This window comes from Narcine bancroftii, chromosome 9, assembly GCF_036971445.1.
Source record: "Narcine bancroftii isolate sNarBan1 chromosome 9, sNarBan1.hap1, whole genome shotgun sequence".
Lineage (NCBI taxonomy): Eukaryota > Metazoa > Chordata > Chondrichthyes > Torpediniformes > Narcinidae > Narcine > Narcine bancroftii.
This window is the reverse complement of record NC_091477.1, coordinates 74663333-74684992: the sequence shown is the minus strand read 5'-3', so window position 1 is coordinate 74684992 and position 21660 is coordinate 74663333. Positions and strand designations below refer to the sequence as shown.

Sequence of the window (21660 nt, the reverse complement as noted above, 5' to 3'; positions counted from 1 at the left end):
AGAAAGGTGTTGCGCTAACCACTACGCCAACTGTGCTGCCCTAGTCCCACAAGTTTGACTACTTCTTGAGTGGTGACGATTGTATCGAGGTTCCTCCCCTCACATCACATCCACAGCATCGCTAGCTGGCATGTTAAACATGTGTTCCACCATGAAGAACGACACAAAATAGTCATCAAGGTCTTGGCCATTACAATGCCTAACTAATGCAAACTTCACTTGTATGAATATATAAACCTTAAAGCATTTTACTTTATTTTCAGTCACATTCTTTGAAAATATTTAACTGTCGCTGCATCTGCAAGTTCCTCCTTCCTCCCCGAAACAATAATGTTATAGATAAGTACCCCCCCCCCCCCCCAAGTTTACAGATAAAGCCTCTGACTGGAGTGACACTTACTGATCAGGGGTAAGGAGACACTTTAAGAGGGTCACCCCAATGGCGAACGGCATCAACCACCTCTTTACCCTGGGTGAGGCTATTGCTGTTTCACACAACTTTATTAAAACAGCATCTACGAGCAGACCATGACCAAGGCACTCACTCCGCTAGCTGAATATTTGCTCCCGTTTTCACCAAAAGTTTGTATTACTTTTACAATATAAACTTGCGTATTTTTTACTTATTATTATTTTAATTTTTAAAATTTATTTTCCTCGAAATTTATTAATTTGCCAATTGCTTGAATTCTGGATACCAGGGGTTTTACTGTGTATCAATCCTCATAGGCACTGATTTGTGTGTCTCAAGGAAGTGTCAATAACCCTTTGTCTTTTGGTGTTTTATTTCAGAGCCCAACAGTCGAATCTCCCAATACGTCGATAGCTGCCAGGTTTATTGAGGAGGAGGATAAACGGACACAGCAGCTCTTAAGACAGCTGGACATGCATATTGAGGAGCTCAAAGTGGAAAGTGAACGAACAGTTGACAAATATGTATGACCCAGGGGCAGCCTCGAGGTCTCATGTGGCAAAGTTGGTTCCTTGAACTGCAGCTCATGTATATTAGAGTATAAATTTGCCATCATTATACATCTTCTGTTTTTTTGTTTAATTGCTTGGGACTCTCAATGGGTCTTTGTCCAGTGCCAAAATTATAACCAAAAGGTGAGTTAATGTAGCCAGTGCACAGACACCAAGTGTTCTGTTGATTCCACAAATTCCCAATATACCTTCCCACCAAACCCGCCCTTGAATTTTTCTGTGTAGTGAGAAGACAACCGCAGTAATATGCTAAGCCAACGTTTAATCTATGAACTGACAAGCTGCAAGCCTAATTGTTTTAGTCTTGTATGGCCACAGCACTAAGCATTGGCTGACATTATCTTAACAATGCTCAAGGGTCTACTCAATGTCTTGAACGTTTTGTGTCTAAATTTGCTGTGCATTTTGTTTCCCGCAGCCAATGAATGTCGGTGAACAAAATTTCCTACTCCTTCTGATAAAGTTCGTCAGTGCAATTGGAAGGAGGAAGTGTTACTCTCCTCTTCCACTCTCTTCAGATCATTTTATCCAGAGCCTGCCTTTGTGCAGGTGGCAGCTTCTTATTTTATCATGTTCAGTCATTTTAGATCAGCGCTGCCACAAAGGCAGGTCGATGACCAGAAACCTTGAATGCCAATGTTTTTTATTTATTAATAAACTCTATATGGAATTTACTCAGCTATTTTCTAGCATGTTTGACCACTATTAGCCAATGCAACTTCCACTTGATGGTGATTGATATTTTAATCATTACTAAAATCTTCTGAGAATCTGGATGCAATTTTGATATTCAAAATGGATGGGAGAGGTACGCAGGGCAATGGTTTGGGTACAGATCAATGGGTCAAGGCAAACTAATAGCTGGACATGGACTAGATGGGCCAAAGGGCCTGTTTCTATTGCTTTAGAGTTCTGTGGTTTTAAAATTCATCCTCTTGCCAAGAGTGGTGTGATGATTCGTACTATTATCTCACTGCTCCGGAGTTCCAAATCTCTGTGGAGTTGCACCTCCGGGCTACCTCACACATTCTGTCAGGAAGTGCCCTAATAGGTGCTAGGGAGTGGGCGGATGGTAGTTGATGGGAATGTGAGAGGGAAAAATGGTGATCGCTGTAGGATTGGTGTTGAGGGATGTTTAAAGGCCTGTGCTGATGTGGCAGGCCCAGGAATCTGTAGATGTGCTGCACGATTGAGACTGGGTGAAGCAGTGTTGCATTTTAATTTTGTGTTAATCTACTGTGTGTTGATCATTGCACAGATCAGATCACATCCTTTTCTTCAGACAGGGAGCTAACCTTGGTAGGTTGCCAAACTGAGTCTCATATTAGCCTTAATGATAAGATGCTGCCTTGAATTGCCAAGTTCATGATGGTTCTCTGTGTTGGTTTGAGGCAAATGAATGTTTCGTTCATTGATAAATCACTGGCAAGGCCAGCCTTTATTTTTCATCCCTAATTGTCTTGAAATTATCTTGAACTGCTGCAAAACAGCTTGTGAAAGAGCTTTGACACTGCTGTTGGGGAGAGAGCTCTGGGAGATGGACACAGTGGGGATGAAGGGACGGTGATACATTTGCAAGTCAGGACACCGTATGATTTGGAGAGAGCCTGAAGGTGGTGAAGTTTCCAGGTGCCATCTGAGAGCAGCATTGACGATCCCTCCATCATTTTTGACAATGACCATGAGTTTATTGTCATGCACATCATACAATGCACTGAAATTCTTGCTTGCTGAAGCCAAACAGGTTCTTCATTTCCAAGAGAACCCACAATAGTATACGTTAAATTAAATTGAAAAAAAATAATAAATATTGACAGTTACCATAGTGTAAGAAAAAAAATATTGGAGTGTCTAGTGTGTAAGTGGGGCTTGGGGGCAAGAGACTGAAGTAGGATCTTAAGCCCCAGTGACGTGACAGTGTAGGATGGCAGTGCGGGCAGTAGCGCGCTCCTCCTTTGGGATGTCCCAAGTCAGGGATCCCTGCGCTGTCCCTGTTCACTACATCTGTGGGAAGTGTATCCTTCTGTAGTTCCTGACTGACAGACAAGGTCAAGGAACTGGAGCTGCAATTGAATGGTATCAGGATCATCCGAGATGCTGAGATCATTGTAGAGGAGACTTTCACTGAGGTGGTCTCACCTTAGGGTCTGCCGGCAGACAGATGGTTCACCATCAGGAAAGGCAAGGGGTGTAAGTGAACAGTGCTGGGTTCTGCTGTGGCCATTCCCCTCACTAAGTGATACAATGCTTTGGATGCTGTTGGGGGGGAGGGTAGGGTGTTCTTTCAGGGCCTAATGACACTGACTGGCTGTGGGTGCAAGCAGGCAGGGTGACAGTGATAGGAGACTTGATAGTGAGGGGGCCGGACGGGAGGTTCTATGACCATGGAAGAGATGCTGGGATCATGTGATGTCACTATGCAGTTGGAGGACATTCTCAAGAGGGAGGGTGAACAGCCAGATGTTATTGCGCACAAACAACAGATGCAGTGTAAGGGATGAGGTCCTGTACAATGAGTTCAGGGAGTTAGGTAAGAAGAAGAGAAGCTGGATCTCAAGGGTGGTGATCTCTGGATTACTCCCAGTGCCATGTACTTGTGAGCTCAGAAATAGGAAGATGGTGCCGATGAATTTGTTGCTGAGAGCTGGGGCAGGGATTCAGAGAGGGACCAACATTCTAGCAGGCAGGTAATGACAGCACGGCACGGCTGGAGCCACCTCTCCAGACTGTGATGCTACTGAAATGTTCTAAGTGGAGTGCTGTGCTCAGTTTTTAAAGGATGATCGGATGGTAGCGCTGTGGAGACGGGAAGCTGAGGACCGTGAGGTAAGGTGAAATCTGGAAGAAGCGGCGTGGCCTGGTCTGCTGTGGTCAGGTCTCTTGTGGTGTGGATGAGGCTCCTGGATGACGAGTGCTGCCGGTGGCCAAGGAGGGTATGCCGTGGAAGGTCTGTGGAACTGCATCTGTGGAGCTGCGTTGGGGTGTCTGGAGCGGTCGGCGTATGCCTGGCTGGCTGTTCTGCAGAGGAGGTGTCCTGGAGTGGCCATGTCTTGTGCGTGGCCTGGAGGTTTGGGAGGCTGTGTTATTTTGGAGGTAGGGTTGGAGAGGAGGCCATGGGGGTCTCTCTACTGTTACAGTGCCGAAGCTGATGGGTCTCTGGACTTGTAAACTGTGTGGCAGTTCTTCTTTTCAAGCCACTGGACTTGCTGAAATCGAAGTCTCTGAAATGTGCTCGTCTCCACTGTGCCTATTCTCTAGTTTTTCATCGCATTTTTTTTTACCCATTAAGTAGTTTTGTGCAGGTGTGTTTTATTCTTATGTAGTTCTTATCTTGTGTCTGGAGCAGAAATGGCGTCTTGTGTTGTCTGATGTGTAATCGTGGTTATGTGGGTGGCATTGTGGTTTCTGGAGGATGTAATTTTGCTTTTAACTATGTACTGTGTACTGGTTTTAAATGACAAGGCTACTACTAGTAATACAATACGTGGGTTTAAATTTGATTGGGAGGGGATGGGATCCTATGCAGGACAGTGTCAGGTGAGAAGTATGGAAAATGAAAGAAGGTTTAGTGGACAGGAGAAAAGCAGAGAGTGAAGGAAGCGAGGAGAGTTGGTTTAAATTGTGCCTGTTTTAATGGTTGATGCTTTGTCAGGGGGGTGGATGAACTTGGGCTATGGAACATGGGGCATGTGACTGTGATGTATCTATTATGGAAATCTGGTCAAGAGAAATGTAAGACTGGCAGCTCAACATTCCATTGTAAAGAGGGGGTGTTGTATAATTGATTAAGAAGGATGTCCTGGCAATGTTCAAAAGTGACATTACAGACAGTTTGGTTTGTGAAGCTAAATGAGTGGAGCTGAGGAACATGAAAGACGTGATCTCCATATTGGGAGCCCCACAGAGGCCTAAATAGTCAACAAGAATTGGAGGAGTAAAACCGTACCTAATTGACTCATTATGTGCAAGGTTTCATAGCTCCAAAGGAGATGGGGCAATGACAATTTTTCTTAAGCAAAATATTTCAGTAGCATTTAGGTCTAGAGCAGTGGTTTTCAACCTTTTTCCCCCCATCCACATACCACCTTAAGTAATTCCTTACTAATCACAGAGCACCTACGGCTTAGGGTTTACTTAAGGTAGGTAGTATGTGAGTGGAAGGAAAAAGTTTGAAATCCATTACTTTAGAGGGTGCAGAACAGGATGCTGCCTTGATTGGAGAACATGTCATATGAATCAAGATTGACAGAGCTGGGGCTTTTCTCTTTGGAGCAACAATAGAGCTGTGTAAGGTTATGAGGAGCTTTGATAAGGTGGACTGCCAGTGACTTTTCCCTTGGATGACAACAGCAAATACCAGAGACCATCTGTTCAAGGTGAGATGTCAGATGTAATTTTTTTTTTACACAGAGTGGTGGGTACCTGGAATGCATTGCCAGGGGTGGTAGTGGAGGCTGGGACAATAGGGACATTCAAAAGACTGCCCAATGGCCAATAAGAATTGAAGGAGGAAATCTGTCGAGAGAGAGCAGGAAACATAAGGTTGTGATAGAAGGAGATTTTAATTTTCCACATATTGACTGGGATTCCCATACTGTAAAAAAGGGCTGATGGCATGGAGTTTGTCAAATATGTTAAGGAATGTTTTCTAAATCAATATATAGAGGTACCAACTAGAGAGAGAGTAATACTGGATCTCCTATTAAGGAATGAGGCAGGATATGTAACAAGAAGTATGTGTAGGGGAACATTTTGGGCCCAGTGATCATAATGCTATTAGTTTTATTAATTATGGAGAAGGATAATTCTGGGCCTCATGTTGAGATTGCAAATTGGAGAAAGACCAATTTTGAGGAAATGAGAAATGATCTAGAATATGTGGATTGGGATAAGTTGTTTTCAGGCAAGGATGTGCGAGGTAAGTGGAGGACATAAAAAAGTGAAATTTTGAGAGTACAGAGTTAGGATGTTCGTATCCGGATTAAAGGCAAGATTAGCAGGCATAGGGAACCTATTCGAGGGATATTGGAGATTGAATTCCGAAGAAGGGAGTGTGCAGCAGGTATAGGAGCAAATGAGGTACCTGAGGAGGATAAAAACCTCAAGAATGAAATCAGGAAGACTAAAAGAAGACATGAGGTTGCTTTGGCAGACAATATGAAGGAAAATCCATTGGGTTTCTACAGGTATATTAAGAGCAAAAGGATAGTAAGGGACAAAATTAGTCCCATTGAAGATCAGAGTGGTCGGCTTTGTTTGGAGCCAAAAGAGATGACGGAGATAGTAAATGTTTTTTTTCATCAGTATTCACTCAGGAAATGAGAACTGAGTCATAGGAAGTAAGGAAAACGAGCAGTGAAGTCATGGAGTCTATACAGATGAAAGAGGAGCAAGTGCTTGCTGCCTTAAAGCAAATAAGGGTCGATAAATCCCCAGAGCCTGGCAAAATATTCCCTTGGACCTTGCGGGAGGCTAGTGTAGAAATTGCAGGGGCTCTGGCAGATATATTTAAATGATCCTTAGCCATGGGTGAGGTACCAGAGGAATGGAGGATAGCTCACATTGTTCCGTTGTTTAAAAAAGGCTCCAAAAGAAATCCTGGAAATTATAGGCTAGTGAGCCTGACATCAGTTGTAGGTAAATTATTGGAATACGTCTAATAGATTGGTTACACAATTATTTGGATAGCCAAAAACTGATTAGAGATAGACAACATGGGTTTGTGCATGGTTGGCCGTGCTTAATCAATCTTGTAGTTTTTCGAGGAAGTTACCAGGAAAGTTGACAAAGGGAAGGCTGTGGATGTTCTCTACATGGACTTTAGTAAGGCTTTTGACAAGATCCGATATGGGAGATTAGTCAGGAAAGTTCAGTCACTAGTAATTCATGTGAAGTAGTAAACTGGATTCAACAATAGCTGGATGGGAGAAGCCAGAGAGTAGTGGTGGATGATTGCTTCTCAGACTGGAGGCCTGTGGCTAGTGGTGTACCTCAGGGTTTGGTGCTGGGACGATTGTTTTTCATCAATATCAATGATCTGGATGATAATTCAGTAAATTGGATCAGCAAGTTTGCAGATGATATTAAGATTAGAGGCGTTGTGGACAGTGATGGTTTTCAAAGCTTGGAGAGGGATCTCGACCAGCTGGAAAAATGGGCTGAAAAATGGCAGATGGAATTTAAAGCAGACAAGTGTGAGGTGTTGCATTTTGAAAGGACAACCCAAGAAAGGACACACATGGTAAATGGCAGGGCGCTGAGGAATGCAGTTGAACAGAGAGACCTGGGAATAAAGATTTATAATACCCTGAAAGTGGCGTCACAGGTGGATAGGGTTGTAAAGAGAGATTTTGGCATATTGGCCTTCATAAATCATAGTATTGAGTATTGGAGTTAGGAAGTTTTGGTAATGTTGTATAAGACATTGGTGAGGCCAAATTTGGAGAATTGTGTATAGTTTTGGTTACAAAACTACAGGAAAGATATCAATAAGATAGAAAGTGCAGAGAACATTCACTCGGATGTTGCTTGGACTTCAGGAACTGAGTTACAAGGACAGATTAAACAGGTAAGGACTTTATTCCCTAGAGTGTAGAAGAATGAGGGGAGATTTAATAGAGGTATTTAAAATTATGAATGGGAGTAGTCCAGTGGTTTTCAAATTTTTTCTTTCTATTCACATACCACCTAAGTAATGCCTATGCCATAGGTGCTCTGTGATTAGTAAGGGATTACTTAGGTGGTATGTGAGTGGGAAGAAAAAGTTTGAAAACTACTGTTTTAATCGTACCTAATTCCAAAGAATTCCAAAGAAAATGGGCCAAAGGCAGTTTTTCTCAAGCAAACTAGTTAAGTAACAATTGGATCTAGAACAGTGGTTTTCAACCTTTTTTCCCACTCACATACCACAAAGATTTTGAAAGCCACTGGGATAGGCAGAGTAAATATAGATAGGCTTTTTTCACTGAGTGTTGGTGAAATACAAAGCAGAGGACATGGGTTAAGACTGAAAGGGGAAAGGTTTAGGGGGAACATGGGTGGGGGGTGGTTTCTTCATGCACAGAGGGTGGTAGGAGTATGGAATGAGCTGTCACCTGAAGTGGTGAAAGTGGGCTTAATTTTTAACATCTAAGAAGAATTTGGACAGGTACATGAATAGAGGTCTGGAGGGCTATGGGACTAGGCAAAAAAAATGGGACAAATGAGGACATGTGAGATTTTACACTTTGGGAGGAAGAACCAGGGTAGGTAAACAGTAGGGAACCCTCCCTGCAGCTCCCTTTGTCAATGGCCCATTCACCAGTCTGGTGCATCATCCAGCGCAGAGAGATCATGTGAAATTCCCCAGAAATCAAGTGCTGAGGCCAGTGTCACCTTAAAAGTTGGCACAACTTTTAAATTTAATTGTGTTTAAAATAGGATATAAATTGATTCTGGCCATTGAAATCTATACCACCCAATTAACTTGCAAACCCAAAGGTCTAACATTGAGACGTTGAACATCACTTCAAAATTAATTTATTGGCTCTGAAATAACCCTTGGTGTTCTGAAGACATAAATGGCAAATTTTAACATCTTATTCTTTCTCCTTTTGAGAATCTCATGAGGTCTAGGTGTTAAATGAAGACCTTTCTGGTGACCTGTGAACACCATGTGAAGTTTCAGTGCAGAGAAGGCCTCATCTCAAGGTATTATTTGTTCCCATCAGATGAATGATGTGATTAGTTTTGTTTTTATTCCAATGGCAATGTTTCTGCTGTTGTGACAGTGGTCACTCTGCTCAGGTTATGTACCTCTCACCTCATACTGAAGGGCAAATGAGAACCTGGTGTCAAACATCTTGTCTGAAACTCCCACGTTGAGATGCTTGTTGTCCTCAGTGTTGCAGGTCCCCTCCCAGTAGCCATCCTTGGTCAGGGTGAGGGGACACGCTCCTTTGCCGTACACTTGGACCATCCTCACATGGGGAATTTTGAGCTTGAAAGTCACCATCTGGTGTGGTGGCAGGATGCCAGAGAGTGGCTCAATGAGCTCACAGCCATCAGTCCAGGAACTGTAGATCTTGGGAAATCCAGGCCAGTGGACATTACGGTTGGAGCAGGAGATTAAGTACTCACAGACGTGATCGTGCGTGGGGCTGTGACTTGCCTTGTCCTTGGTGAAGATCGCAAAGGTGTAGAGGCCAGACTGGGGCAGCTGGATCTTAAACTCTACCCAGTTGCCAAACTGAGTTTTAAAGACATGGTTCCTCATGGCCTCTTCTGACAGGGTGACCTCATCGCATGAGAGCTTGCTGGCAAAACTCAGCTCTCTGTTCACCATAAACTTCATTGTGCACTTGCCATCATCACAGTAAATCAGAGGCTCAGGGTGAGAGGGCTGGAAAAGACCTTTAGTCTCGGTGAGCCAGCTGGGTCCCAACGGATTGTGGAAGGCCTTGGGCAGTTTGAAGTTTTCGTCAACTGACTCACATTTAACTAAATAGGCACAAACGAAGGAGTACATCTCCTCCTTGGAATCCCACAGCTTGGCATAGATCTTCAACTTGTGGTCCCCAGTCTTCTGCGGCAGAACCTCCAGCTTCATGCCGTACCTTGTCAGGGCGATGGTGGCACAGTCCTTCCTGTCATTCAGGTTGTACATGAACAAGGTTGGCGAGTGGCCTTCCACATTGATGATGACTCTTCCATTCACTGAAATGAGGTAACATCAGTTAAATGTGGCCGCGTTGACAAACATATGCATTCTTGATGTGTTTTAATACAGTGGTGGGGGGGGGGGGGGGGGACGGGGGTGAGTGTAACACCTTCAAAACAACATAGTGCACTCAATAGATAGTACACAAATGAACGCAAAGCTGGGAATGCTAAAAGGCTTGGGATGTCCAATCAGATGATCTCAATATAGACATCTCCAATTTCTGTTAATTCCCTTCACTGGTCTCTTTCTCTCCCTCATCCCACTGCCTGCCTTCCTCCAGCTCCCCACCCCTTTCCATTCCTTCTCCTATCAGAGACCATCTCTCTCAGCCCTTTGCCCCTCCTCCCATCATTCTCTTCTTTTCCCCTCCCTGTATCCACATCACCTGTTAACTTGTGCCCCTCTTCTTATTTGGGCGTCTGCTGGATTTTTGGCAATCCTGACAAAGGGTGTAGGCCTGAAACGTTGACTGCCTATGGATGCTGCGTGACCTGCTGAGTTCCTCCAGTGCAATGTATATGCATGTATGTATGTATGTTATGTATATGTGTGTGTGAGTATATATAGATATATATATCTATATATAAATAAATGTTTTTTTATTGTGAATAGTCTATTTTGAAATTTAAAAAAACACATTCCCTTGGTGCAGTTTTGGGTGTGAAACTTTAGTTGTGAATTAATTAGTGAATGAGATCTGCTGAGATTTTGGGGTTTTCACAACCATGAATGAAGTATGAAGATTCCTTGAGAGAGAGAGCAGAACAGATTGACCAGGAAGTTTCCTGGATTGGAGAACATGTCTGAGGAAGCGAGGTTGACAGAGCTGGGGGTTTTCCTGTTTGGAGTGACAAAGGATGGAAGGATGGGAGGAGAATTAATAGAGCTGTGCCAGGTTGGTGGTGGAGGCTGGTGCAATAGGGACATTTAAAAGTCACATGAATGCAAGGAAAAGAGGTTGTGTCTGTGTGAAGGAGGGAAGGGTTAGATTTGTTGTGGAGAAGGTTTACATAGATTGGCTTAACATCATGTGCTGAAAGGCTGGTACTGTGCTGTTATGTCCTATAAACTTGCAATGTTCAGGGTGCATGACACTGTGCCATGTGATCACTTGGGTTGCTCTGTGCAATCCTGGGGTGGGGGGGGGGGGAGGCGGGTGGAATAATTGTGAGAGGGAAGAAGTTGCTGCCATTTTCAGGCACACCTTAACCTGCCAGAGTTTGGAGTGGGGTTACTGAGGCAGGTTATAACTTGGACCCATGGTTGTCCCAGCTGGTCTGACCAAAGACAGCGTGAGGTCCTGTAGACCTTCTCACGACCAAACCTTTAATGCAAAATCTTTGTAGGCATTTCCAGTGAAGTACAGAGAAAAACATTTTCATAGACAAGGCATCCTGACTTTCTTCTCTGGAAGATGCAAGTTAATTTGAGAATGTTAGAAAGAGCTCTCCACATGCCAACTATTGTCCATTCTTACAATCACTTTAATTATCTGGTCTCTTTTTTATTTCTCCCTGTGTAAAAATTGTCCATCCTCATTCCCTGTGTCTGTGTGTCCCCCTGTCTCAATATCCTCCTTTCTGCTGCATCTCTGTGTCTATCAATCTCTCTGCGTCCTCTCTAAACTCCTGTCTTCTCATCCCTCACTCTTTCCTCCCCCTCTCTCTTTCCTCCCCCTCTCTCTTTCCTCCCCCTCTCTCTTTCCTTCCCCCCTCTCTTTCCTCCCCTCTCTCTCTTTCCTCCCCCTCTCTCTTTCCTCCCCCTCTCTCTTTCCTTCCCCCCTCTCTTTCCTCCCCTCTCTCTCTTTCCTCCCCTCGCTCTTTCCTCCCCTCTTGCTCTTTCCTCCCTTCTCGCTCTTTCCTCCCTTCTCGCTCTTTCCTCCCTTCTCGCTCTTTCCTCCCTTCTCGCTCTTTCCTCCCCTCTCGCTCTTTCCTCCCCTCTCGCTCTTTCCTCCCCTCTCGCTCTTTCCTCCCCTCTCGCTCTTTCCTCCCCTCTCGCTCTTTCCTCCCCTCTCGCTCTTTCCTCCCCTCTCGCTCTTTCCTCCCCTCTCGCTCTTTCCTCCCCTCTCGCTCTTTCCTCCCCTCTCGCTCTTTCCTCCCCTCTCGCTCTTTCCTCCCCTCTCGCTCTTTCCTCCCCTCTCGCTCTTTCCTCCCCTCTCGCTCTTTCCTCCCCTCTCGCTCTTTCCTCCCCTCTCGCTCTTTCCTCCCCTCTCGCTCTTTCCTCCCCTCTCGCTCTTTCCTCCCCTCTCGCTTTCCTCCCCTCTCGCTTTCCTCCCCTCTCGCTCTTTCCTCCCCTCTCGCTCTTTCCTCCCCTCTCTCTTTCCTCCCCTCTCTCTTTCCTCCCCTCTCTCTTTCCTCCCTCTCCTCTCTCTCTCCTCTCTCTCCTCTCCCCTCTCTCTCCTCTCCCCTCTCTCTCCTCTCCCCTCTCTCTCCTCTCCCCTCTCTCTCCTCTCCCCTCTCTCTCCTCTCCCCTCTCTCTCCTCTCCCCTCTCTCTCCTCTCCCCTCTCTCTCCTCTCCCCTCTCTCTCCTCTCCCCTCTCTCTCCTCTCACCTCTCTCTCCTCTCCCCTCTCTCTCCTCTCCCCTCTCTCCTCTCCCCTCTCTCTCCTCTCCCCTCTCTCTCCTCTCCCCTCTCTCTCCTCTCCCCTCTCTCTCCTCTCCCCTCTCTCTCCTCTCCCCTCTCTCTCCTCTCCCCTCTCTCTCCTCTCCCCTCTCTCTCCTCTCCCCTCTCTCTCCTTCCTCCCCCTCGCTCTCTTCCTCCCCCTCGCTCTCTTCCTCCCCCTCGCTCTCTTCCTCCCCCTCGCTCTCTTCCTCCCCCTCGCTCTCTTCCTCCCCCTCGCTCTCTTCCTCCCCCTCGCTCTCTTCCTCCCCCTCGCTCTCTTCCTCCCCCTCGCTCTCTTCCTCCCCCTCGCTCTCTTCCTCCCCCTCGCTCTCTTCCTCCCCCTCGCTCTCTTCCTCCCCCTCGCTCTCTTCCTCCCCCTCGCTCTCTTCCTCCCCCTCGCTCTCTTCCTCCCCCTCGCTCTCTTCCTCCCCCTCGCTCTCTTCCTCCCCCTCGCTCTCTTCCTCCCCCCTCGCTCTCTTCCTCCCCCTCGCTCTCTTCCTCCCCCTCGCTCTCTTCCTCCCCCTCGCTCTCTTCCTCCCCCTCGCTCTCTTCCTCCCCCTCGCTCTCTTCCTCCCCCTCGCTCTCTTCCTCCCCCTCGCTCTCTTCCTCCCCCTCGCTCTCTTCCTCCCCCTCGCTCTCTTCCTCCCCCTCGCTCTCTTCCTCCCCCCCCCCCCCCCCCACCTTTAGTCTGTATCCTCTCTCCTTGGATCTGTTTCTCGGTCATCTCTGCCTGGGCCTCAGTGTATACTGGGTTCTTTCTGAGGTACTCCCTTTATGTCTTTCCCCATCTCATTCACCACTATTCTCCAAAACATTCAAATGAAGCATCACAGAGGTCTTTAAAATGCTTATATACTCTCCCAGTACCTGTGGATATCACTTGCACATCAGGATGGATGTACTTCAGACCCATATCAAAAAAATCGCCAGTCCTGAACACCATGTTTTCAAAGATACTGAGGGAAATCCTTGGAGTAATCAGCTGCCACCTTTCTTCCATGGGGTAATGGTTGTTGATGAAGAGTGATGGATGTGTAAAGAAATAAAATTCAACATACCTGCAACAGAAATGATTGGGAAAACTCACATAGAAAGTCTAAACCAAGCGCATGACAATGTTTCTCTCTACGCTTGTGTTACAAGTGAGACACAATCATTTATCCTTCAGAGTTAATTTTAATTTAATTTGGAAATACAGCATAGTGACAGGCCCAGTTACACCCAGACTAACCCCGTATTTCTGGAACATGGAAGGAAATTGCAGCACCCGGAGGAATTCCTTGCAGGTCACGGGGAGAATGTACAAATTCCTTACGGACAGCGCCAGATTCAAACCTGGGTCAGTGGTGCTATCATAACAAGGTGCTGTGAGTGGGTCAGCTCTAATGTAAGGCTGCAGACCTAAAACGTTGACTGTCCTTCTTGACCCCTCCCCCCCACCCCCAAAACTTTCCTCAGAGGATACCTGACCTCCTGAGCATTTCCAGCATTTTATTTTGTCTGGAATTTTATTTTGATGTTTCTCCAAGCACAATTAAAAGGATCAGATGCCAATACAGGCAATCGATTGTATTTCCTTGGGTGGCTGGGATTGAATGTGGTAATTTCCTGTTTACCCTCTCCCACAGCTGATGATTCAGGGTTTGTGTTAAAGATATTTGGTAAAAGTGGAGAGATGAGACACACAAAATGCTCAGGCCAGGGACTATTACCACCGTAATCTACACTACAGAATGAGACCTTTAGCCTGCTTCTGTCTAACACGTTCTCATCCAGGAGTATGTTAGGTGTGCCCAGGGCCTCCTTCCAATGTGAGCTCCATGCATTCTAACACTTGCTCACCTGTGGCATGCTCCAACCATCACTTCCTTCCCACCCCCCCCTCCCCCAAATTACAATTTTTCTCCTGTATCTGAGTTGCTGACATGGAATGCAAAATAAAGGGCCTGCTCTGGGTCCTTCATAAACAGTTCATTGATTGTTACCTATAGTTCTTAGTTTTGGATCTTTGCCTTGAATCTTGCAAGTCAAAATTGCAAATGCTGAAAGTCTGATTTTAAACTCTGCGAATGTTGATGAAGGGTATTTCCCTGAAACCTTCACTCTGCTTCTCCTACCACAAATCTGTTAAGGAGACAAACAGCAGGGAACAGGGCTGTTGGGCTAGTCTTGTTTGCTTGAGTTTAGCCAAGTGGTTTTCAAACTTTTTCTTTCCTCTCACCTACCACGTTAAGTATTCCCTACTCCATCGGTGATTAGTAAGGGATTGCTTAAAGTGGTAGATGAGTGGGTAGGGAAGGTTGAGAACCACTGCTCTAGACCCAATTGTTACTGAAATATTTTGCTTGAGAAAAATTGTCATTGACCCATTTCCTTTGGAGTAATGAAACAGTGCACATAAAGAGTCAATTAGGTATGATTAAACAGTGGTTTTCAAACATTCTATTTCCACTCACCTACCACCTTAAGCAATCCCTTACTAATCACAGAGACATAGGGATTACTTAAAGTGGTATGTGAGTGGAAAGAAAAAGGTTGAGAACCACTGGTTTGGAGGAATATGGGCCAAATGCAGGTAGGTGGGACATTTTGGTTGCAGTGGGCCTGTTTTTACAATATTCTGGGAGTGCAGGAACCTTCTTAGGATTTTTATGCATTGAACATTCCCACTGAAGTTCTCCATGGTCAGAGACATACACTGCAGCTCACTGATGTGTATGTTCCACATAAAGCTAGGTATGTTTTGGAAAGGTTGAATAGATTAGGACTAATCCCTGGAACATAGAAGAATGAGAGGAGGTTTGATAAAAATCTACAAAATGATGAGGTGTATAGATAGAGTAAATGCAAGCAGGCCTTTCCCACTGAGGTTCAATGAGACAAAACTCGAGGACATGAGTTAAGGGTGAAAGGTGAAATGTTTAAAGGGAACTTTGGCAGAGTGATGGGAATCAGAATGTGAGGGCATAGATGAGGGTAGAAGGATAAAAGCATGATGCTCTGTGCTCTGAGTTTGGTGAGGAAGGACAGGCAGGGGACAAAACATAAAGGTGGCCAGTTAGAGGGGTTGAAATGTCTGTTTCAATGCTAGGAGTATTAGGAATAAAGGGAATGAACTTAGAGCACAGATCAGTACGTGGAACTATGATGTTGTGGTCATTACTGAAAGTTGGCTGGAGGACGGGCAAGATTGGTTGATGCAGGTGCCTGGGTTTAGGTGTTTTAAAAATAGAAAAGGGGGAGGAGTAGCATTACTGGTCAGGGACAGTATCACAACTATAGAAAGAGAGGACACTGCAGAGGGAGTGTCCACTGAGTCGGTGGGGGTGGAAGTCAGAAATAGGAAAGGAGCTGTCACTGTGCTGGGAGTCGTCTATAGACCCCCAAATAGCACTCGGGACACCGAGCAGCAGATAAGCAGGCAGATTTTGCAATAGTGCGGAAAATACAGGGTCGTAGTTATGGGTGATTTCAACTTCCCTAATATTGACTGGATACTGACTGCAAGAAGGATAGTTAGGGCTGAATTTGTCAGGTGTGTACAAGAAGGATTCCTGACACAGTATGTGGACCGGCTGACTAGAACCACTGGATCTGGTTCTGAGGATTGAACCTGGTCAGGTGGGAGAGCATTTTAGTGCGAAGGACTTGGTAAACTAGAGGGAGCATCAGAAGTATCCATGTAAAGAAGGGGTGGGTGAAAAATGTATGGGTGAAGACACTGGAGTAAAAGGTGTAGGATAAGCTTGGGAGAGGAGACATGGGCCAATGTTGACATGGTGTAGAGCATCACACGTTCTTTTGATGGACCTCTTCAGACATAAAACTAATGGAACGAGAAGACAACTTACTTGCGGGTAAACTTTGTGCAGGTCTCGTTCACGTGGCCAGCTCCCCAGGTACTGTCCAGGAGGTGCCACTTTCCATTCAGAAATACGGCATTCCACGCATGGTCTGACTCTCCTTTGAACTTCTTCCCAACGTCATAATTGTAGCCTTTAGAGTATCCTGAGATTTCTGTACACTCTATGGCTGCAAAACTAATTTGAAGGTAGTTAGTACATTTGATCAGCAACTACTTCCAATAATGCTTCTAAGAAGTTTGTGGTATTAGCTGGGTCTATTCCAGTCTCTCTAAAGGCCTGCTTGGTGAGGTAACCAACACTTTGGGCCTTTATCAAGAATGTGGGGGAAAAAAGCAGGTAGATGCCCACAATTGGGTTTGTGGATCTTGGGCAAGAGATGGAACCGGGCAGATCCCAGTTGGGAAACAATGAGTTTAGATCCTGTGGAAGGGAGATCACTGGAGGTGAAGGAGTCAGAGACGGTGGGGGAGATGGTGGCCTGATACATCTTTGTGGGGTTTTGTTCAAGGAGTAAGTAAGAGGAGGTGCCTGAGAGCTGCAGAGGAGAAGAGAGCAATGAAATGGCCTTACCTGCACATTTCACAGAAGAGTCCTGAATACCCGGCACACACTGCCCTTCCAGTCTTCAATACATCCTCAGCTTCAGACCGCAAATGGTCTTTATTGTGATACCCTTTGACATCATACTCTGCAAATGCATGAAAACATGGCCTGCTTCAACTGTGGCTTCATTGAAATCTCGGCAAATGATAATTGCCCAAAACATGTTAAAAAGCAGGTCGCCGTAACCCTAGCACTACTGTAGAGAAACATGGTGAGGAAGGGAAGGTGGAATGAGAAACACAATGGGTTACAGTGTATCTCAAAGTGTAACAGTCAGCACATGTTCGTAACTCCACAAACTGCCTTTGTATGTAGAAGTTAGGGCATGATGGTAGGAATGAGCAAACCGAACATCGGGGTACTACTAGTGTGAGAAACAGGAGAGCTCCATCCCTTGTTGCCCCATCTGTTGGGAGGGCTAAAAGAAGATGTGAGGTTTCTTTAGTAGTCAAGTTAAAGCAAAATCCTGAGAGCTTTGTAAGATATATTAAGAACCAAAAAAAAGGACGAAGATCAGAGTGGTCAGCTATGTGTGGAGCCAAGAGAAATGGTTGGAACAGGTTTGGAGGGTCTGGATGTAGTTTAATTGCAAAGATAGAATCTTTATTAACATGGGGGGGGGGGGGGGAGTGGAAGTCACAACAGGGGTCCCGTTCACACAAACTGCACAGTTCACGTGCAGCGGATGCAACTAAACAACCGATATATGCGACAATCCGCGATACCCACAGATAGTGTAAAAAGACAGTATAAAATGGTACTTGCCCCCCCCCCCCCCCAGTAACTAGCAGGCACAACACAATTCATCACAAATATATTAAAAGTTTATAATGAAAGATAAATGACAACAGTCCCACAGCCAATTATAGCTTCCCAGCCATTAACGGCACACACCTTACAATGGTCTCTCCAGTGTCACCCGTGACCCGTTGCCTGGAGTGGAGCTAGGAAGAGCTACTTCACGTGTTGGATTTTACACTAGCGTTGACTGGAAGGACTGGCTCAGAAATGCCCATAATTGGTTGGGTGCAGGTAAGGTGATTGTAAGATGTGTGCTATTAAAGGAGTCAATAGGAAAGTGTGCAGTCACCTGTGAGTGGGGTAAGCCTTGATCTGGGTTCCTGCTGGAGGGGGTCACGTGATCCTCTTCATTACAGATGGGGGAGACCGCAAATGGGTCTTTTGCATCTGTATTTCCTCAACAGACTGCCCCAGATGCAAGAAAGTGAGGCAGACAGGTAATGGAACCTATAGAGACTAAAGAGGAGAGATGCTTTCTGTCTTGAGCTAAATAAGGGTGGATAAATCCTCAGGGCCTGATAAGATATTCCCTCGGACCTCGGGGGGGGGGGTGATTGTAGAAATTGAAGGGGCCCTGGCAGAGATATATAAATATTCTTAGCCATGGATGAGGTGCAAGAGGATTGGGGGATAGCTAGTATTGTTCTATGGTTTAACAAAGGCTCTAAAAATAATCCTGGAAATTATAGGCCAGTGAGCCTGACATTAGTCGTGGGTAAGCTATTTGAAGGTATTCCAATAAATTGGATACACAAGTACTTTGAGAAAAAGGGACTGATTAGAGATAGTCAACATGGTTTTGTGATGGGTTGTTGTGTTTAACCAATCTGATAGAGGTTTTTTGAGGAGGTTAGCAGGAAAGCTGATAAAGGAAAGACAATGGATGTTCTCCACCTGTTATGCCTTTGATAGGCTTCAAAGAATGTTCATTCATTTGGTATCCAGAATAAAGTAGTACCTTGGATTAGACTTTGGCTTTGCACATGAAGCCATAGTAGATGATTGCCTCTCAAATTAGGGGCCTGTGACTAGTAGTGTGCCTCAGGGATCAGTGCTGGGACCATTGTTGTTGCCATAAATATCAATAATTGCAGATGACATTAAGATTGGGGATGCAGAGGACAGGAAGGAAGGCATTCAAAGTTTGCATTGGGATCTGGACCTGTTGGAAAAATGGGCAAGTGTGAGGTGTATTTTTGGGAGGACAAACCGTAGTAGGACCATACATGGTAAACAATAGGGCATTGTAACCACCATTAATTAAATTATTGGGTATAGGAGTTAAAATGTCATGGTGGAGTTGGTGAGGCCATACTTGGAGTATTGTGCACAGTTTGGTCATCTAACTACAGGAAAGATATCAATGAGATGAAAAGAGTGCAGAGAAGGATGTTGCCAGGACCATTTACAGGGATAGGATAACGAGGTTAGGACCATTGGAGAATGAGGAGACATTTGATAGAGTATAGTCAGAGTAAATACAAGCAGGCATTTTCCTCTGAGGTTAGGTGAGATAAGAACTAGGGGACATGGGACAAGGATGAAAGTGAAATGTTTAAGGGGCACTTCTTCAGGACTGAGTTGCCAGCTGAAATAGTGAATGTGGGCTCGATTTTGACATTGAATATTGGATTGGTGTGTTTGGCAGGAGGAAATTGGAGGACTGTGGGCCTCGTGCAGGTCAAAGAGACAGAATAATAGTTTGGCATAGACTAGATGGCTGAATGATCTGTTTTTGTTCTGTAGTGCTCTATGCTTCTAGGCACCCTCTCCAGCACCGGCATATCATTCTTTAGATATGTGGCCCAAAACCGTTTACATACTTCAGATGTGGTCTGACCAGCACATTATAACGCCTTGCTTTTATATTCTCATCCTCTCAAAATGAATGTGATATTGTGTGTACACTGAAAATAAATTTGAACATTGAATGCTAACATCATACTTGCCTTCCTTACTACTGACTTAACCTGCAAGTTAACCTTTAGGGAAATCCTAAACCAGACTCCAAAGTGTCTTTATACCTCCACTTTCTGAATTCTCTACACTTTCATTATTTCAATGCTTCTATTGTTTCTGAGATGTAACATGGAAAGGTCAATTTCTCCCTCTATGGAAATCTTACATCCAAGCTATTAACTTGACATCTTTCTATCACACATTCCCTTTATTCTTGTCAGGCAATTTGGAAAGTTTAAATTCCCAACAACTACAGGCCTCTTATTCATGCAGCTGTCTGCTATCATCAATTTCTGTTGACTATACATTGTCCTGGTTCAAGGTGACTTAGCATTTAATCTAATAACCCATTCCCATTCAGACCTCAAGATCCTTGGGTGTCTTGTAGCAATACAAGCTTCTCGGAACTGGTTCCAGCTCTAATCTTTCAACATTGGGATTAATAAATTCAAACAAAGGAGCTGAAGGGACTCAACAGGTCAGAAGCATCTGTGGATGGAAATTGTTGGTCACTGTTTCGGGTTGGAGCCTTTCTCGAGTCTTCCCAGCAGAGTCTTGAAAAGGGGGTCTCTACCTGAAATGTTGACTGACCATTTCTTGCCCGAGTTTCTCCAGCTTTCTTGCTCTTTGTGGAAGAATTCTAGCATCTGCAATTTCACGTGTCTCAAAGTTCAGTCATAATCACTACTCCCATCTTTTCAGTCTGTGACAGTAGCAGTGACTGCTGCTACCATTTACAAGTCGAAGGTAACCTGGCTTTTAATGAGCAGAATGTGGGGAATAGGGGTCAAGAGTCATACAGTGGGGAAACAGGCCCTATGGCCCAACTTGTCCACGCCGTCCAAAATATCCCACCTACATTCCATCGTGACTGTACCAGCTGTTTGACAGAAATGCTAATTCCACCATCACATCCTTTCCCCACAGCAGGCTGGAACATTCATTTTTCCTTTTTGAAAACGCATCCAATTCACCAGCCAGCAGGTGACCAGCTCCCAGCTCTCTTGTCACACTTTGCTTCTTCCTGCGGCCACTGGTTGCTTGATTTGACTCTTTTTACTGCTGAGGGTTCTGCCTTTGTAAACACATTCTCTTTATAGGGTCAGGTATTGTGCGGGCTTCAACCATTCCTGCTGTGGTTTGAGACAGAGGTTCAGAGCTGATTGAATTGTGATGAGGCAGGCATGAGATAGAGTCACAGAGCCCTTTGGCCCATCTGCTCCCTGCTGACCAATATGGCATTCTGGGCTCATCCCATTTGCCTGTATTTGTCATATCCTTCCAACCCTCTCTTATCCATAAATCTGTCCAAATGTTGGTATTGTTCTCACTTCTACAGATTCCTCTGGCAGGTCACTCAGATTTAGTGTCAGTGCACATACATGACATCACATACAACCCTGAGATTCCTTCTTCCTAGAGGAGTGGCAGAATTACCACTAATTGGTAGTGCAAAAATAATCTGTACACAATGTCCTCTAGTTTTAGAATCTTCTACTCTAGGAAAAAGACTATTGTAGCATCTACTATGGTAGAGCAACTGAGAAAAAAAAGCGATCACATGCTAGGCTAGCAGCTTTTATTCCCTGCCTGTCCCGGGTTCCAGCTGATCAATGTGCCGTCCCTTGGCACTCAGTACCGCTAGCATGCCAGCCCTTAGGTAAGTCCGTGCACTGCACTGACAGTGGTGGTTCGCATTACCATGCTGAGCGCCCGCTCGGCCCGCTACACAGCCACTACACTGAGAACATTCACTTATCCATGTTCCTCGGGATTTCATAAACTTCTCTAATATCATCCCTCAATCTCCTTCACTCCAGGGATAAAAGTTTCATCTTATCCAGCCTCTCCTTAGAATTCAAGCCTTGCAGGCCCAGCAACATTCTTGTGATCCTTTTCCTCAGGTGGGTGACCAAAACTGCACACTATATTTCAAGTGTGGTCTCGTCTATGCCTTGTACATCTGAATCGTGTCCCATGGTTTGTATTTGTACCCAACTCGATGAACGCCAGCATGCCAATACCTTCTTCACCACCTTGTCCACGAGTCACGAGGGTTTCCAGCACTTTTGATTAATTTTTTAATCAGACTATGTTAAAATCCATGCAATCTGTGTCAAACACACACCCTTCTTGTTACATGTTC

General features: G+C 45.2%; 2 protein-coding genes across 9 annotated transcripts in view; one reads left to right on the top strand and one right to left on the bottom strand.

Annotated features, from left to right (window-relative positions):
• The window catches only part of cep63 (centrosomal protein 63), an 83110-nt gene extending 81452 nt beyond the window's left edge, over positions 1–1658 (top strand). For 7 of the 8 annotated variants that reach the window (XM_069896498.1, XM_069896500.1, XM_069896494.1 and 4 more), the window contains one exon: positions 793–1658. In XM_069896498.1, the coding sequence (XP_069752599.1) occupies positions 793–942 (150 nt within the window). In that variant the 3' untranslated portion in view covers positions 943–1658. The remainder of the gene's footprint in view (positions 1–792) is intronic. The other variant, XR_011344033.1, reaches the window with a different exon arrangement.
• A 6828-nt stretch (positions 1659–8486) lies between these two features.
• ky (kyphoscoliosis peptidase) overlaps positions 8487–21660 on the bottom strand; it is a 126786-nt gene continuing 113612 nt past the window's right edge. The window contains exons 20-23 of the mRNA XM_069896493.1: positions 16722–16839; positions 16137–16325; positions 13153–13343; positions 8487–9678 (exon numbers count right to left, since the gene is read on the bottom strand). Coding sequence (XP_069752594.1) covers positions 8771–9678; positions 13153–13343; positions 16137–16325; positions 16722–16839 — 1406 coding nt within the window. The 3' untranslated portion in view covers positions 8487–8770. The remainder of the gene's footprint in view (positions 9679–13152; positions 13344–16136; positions 16326–16721; positions 16840–21660) is intronic.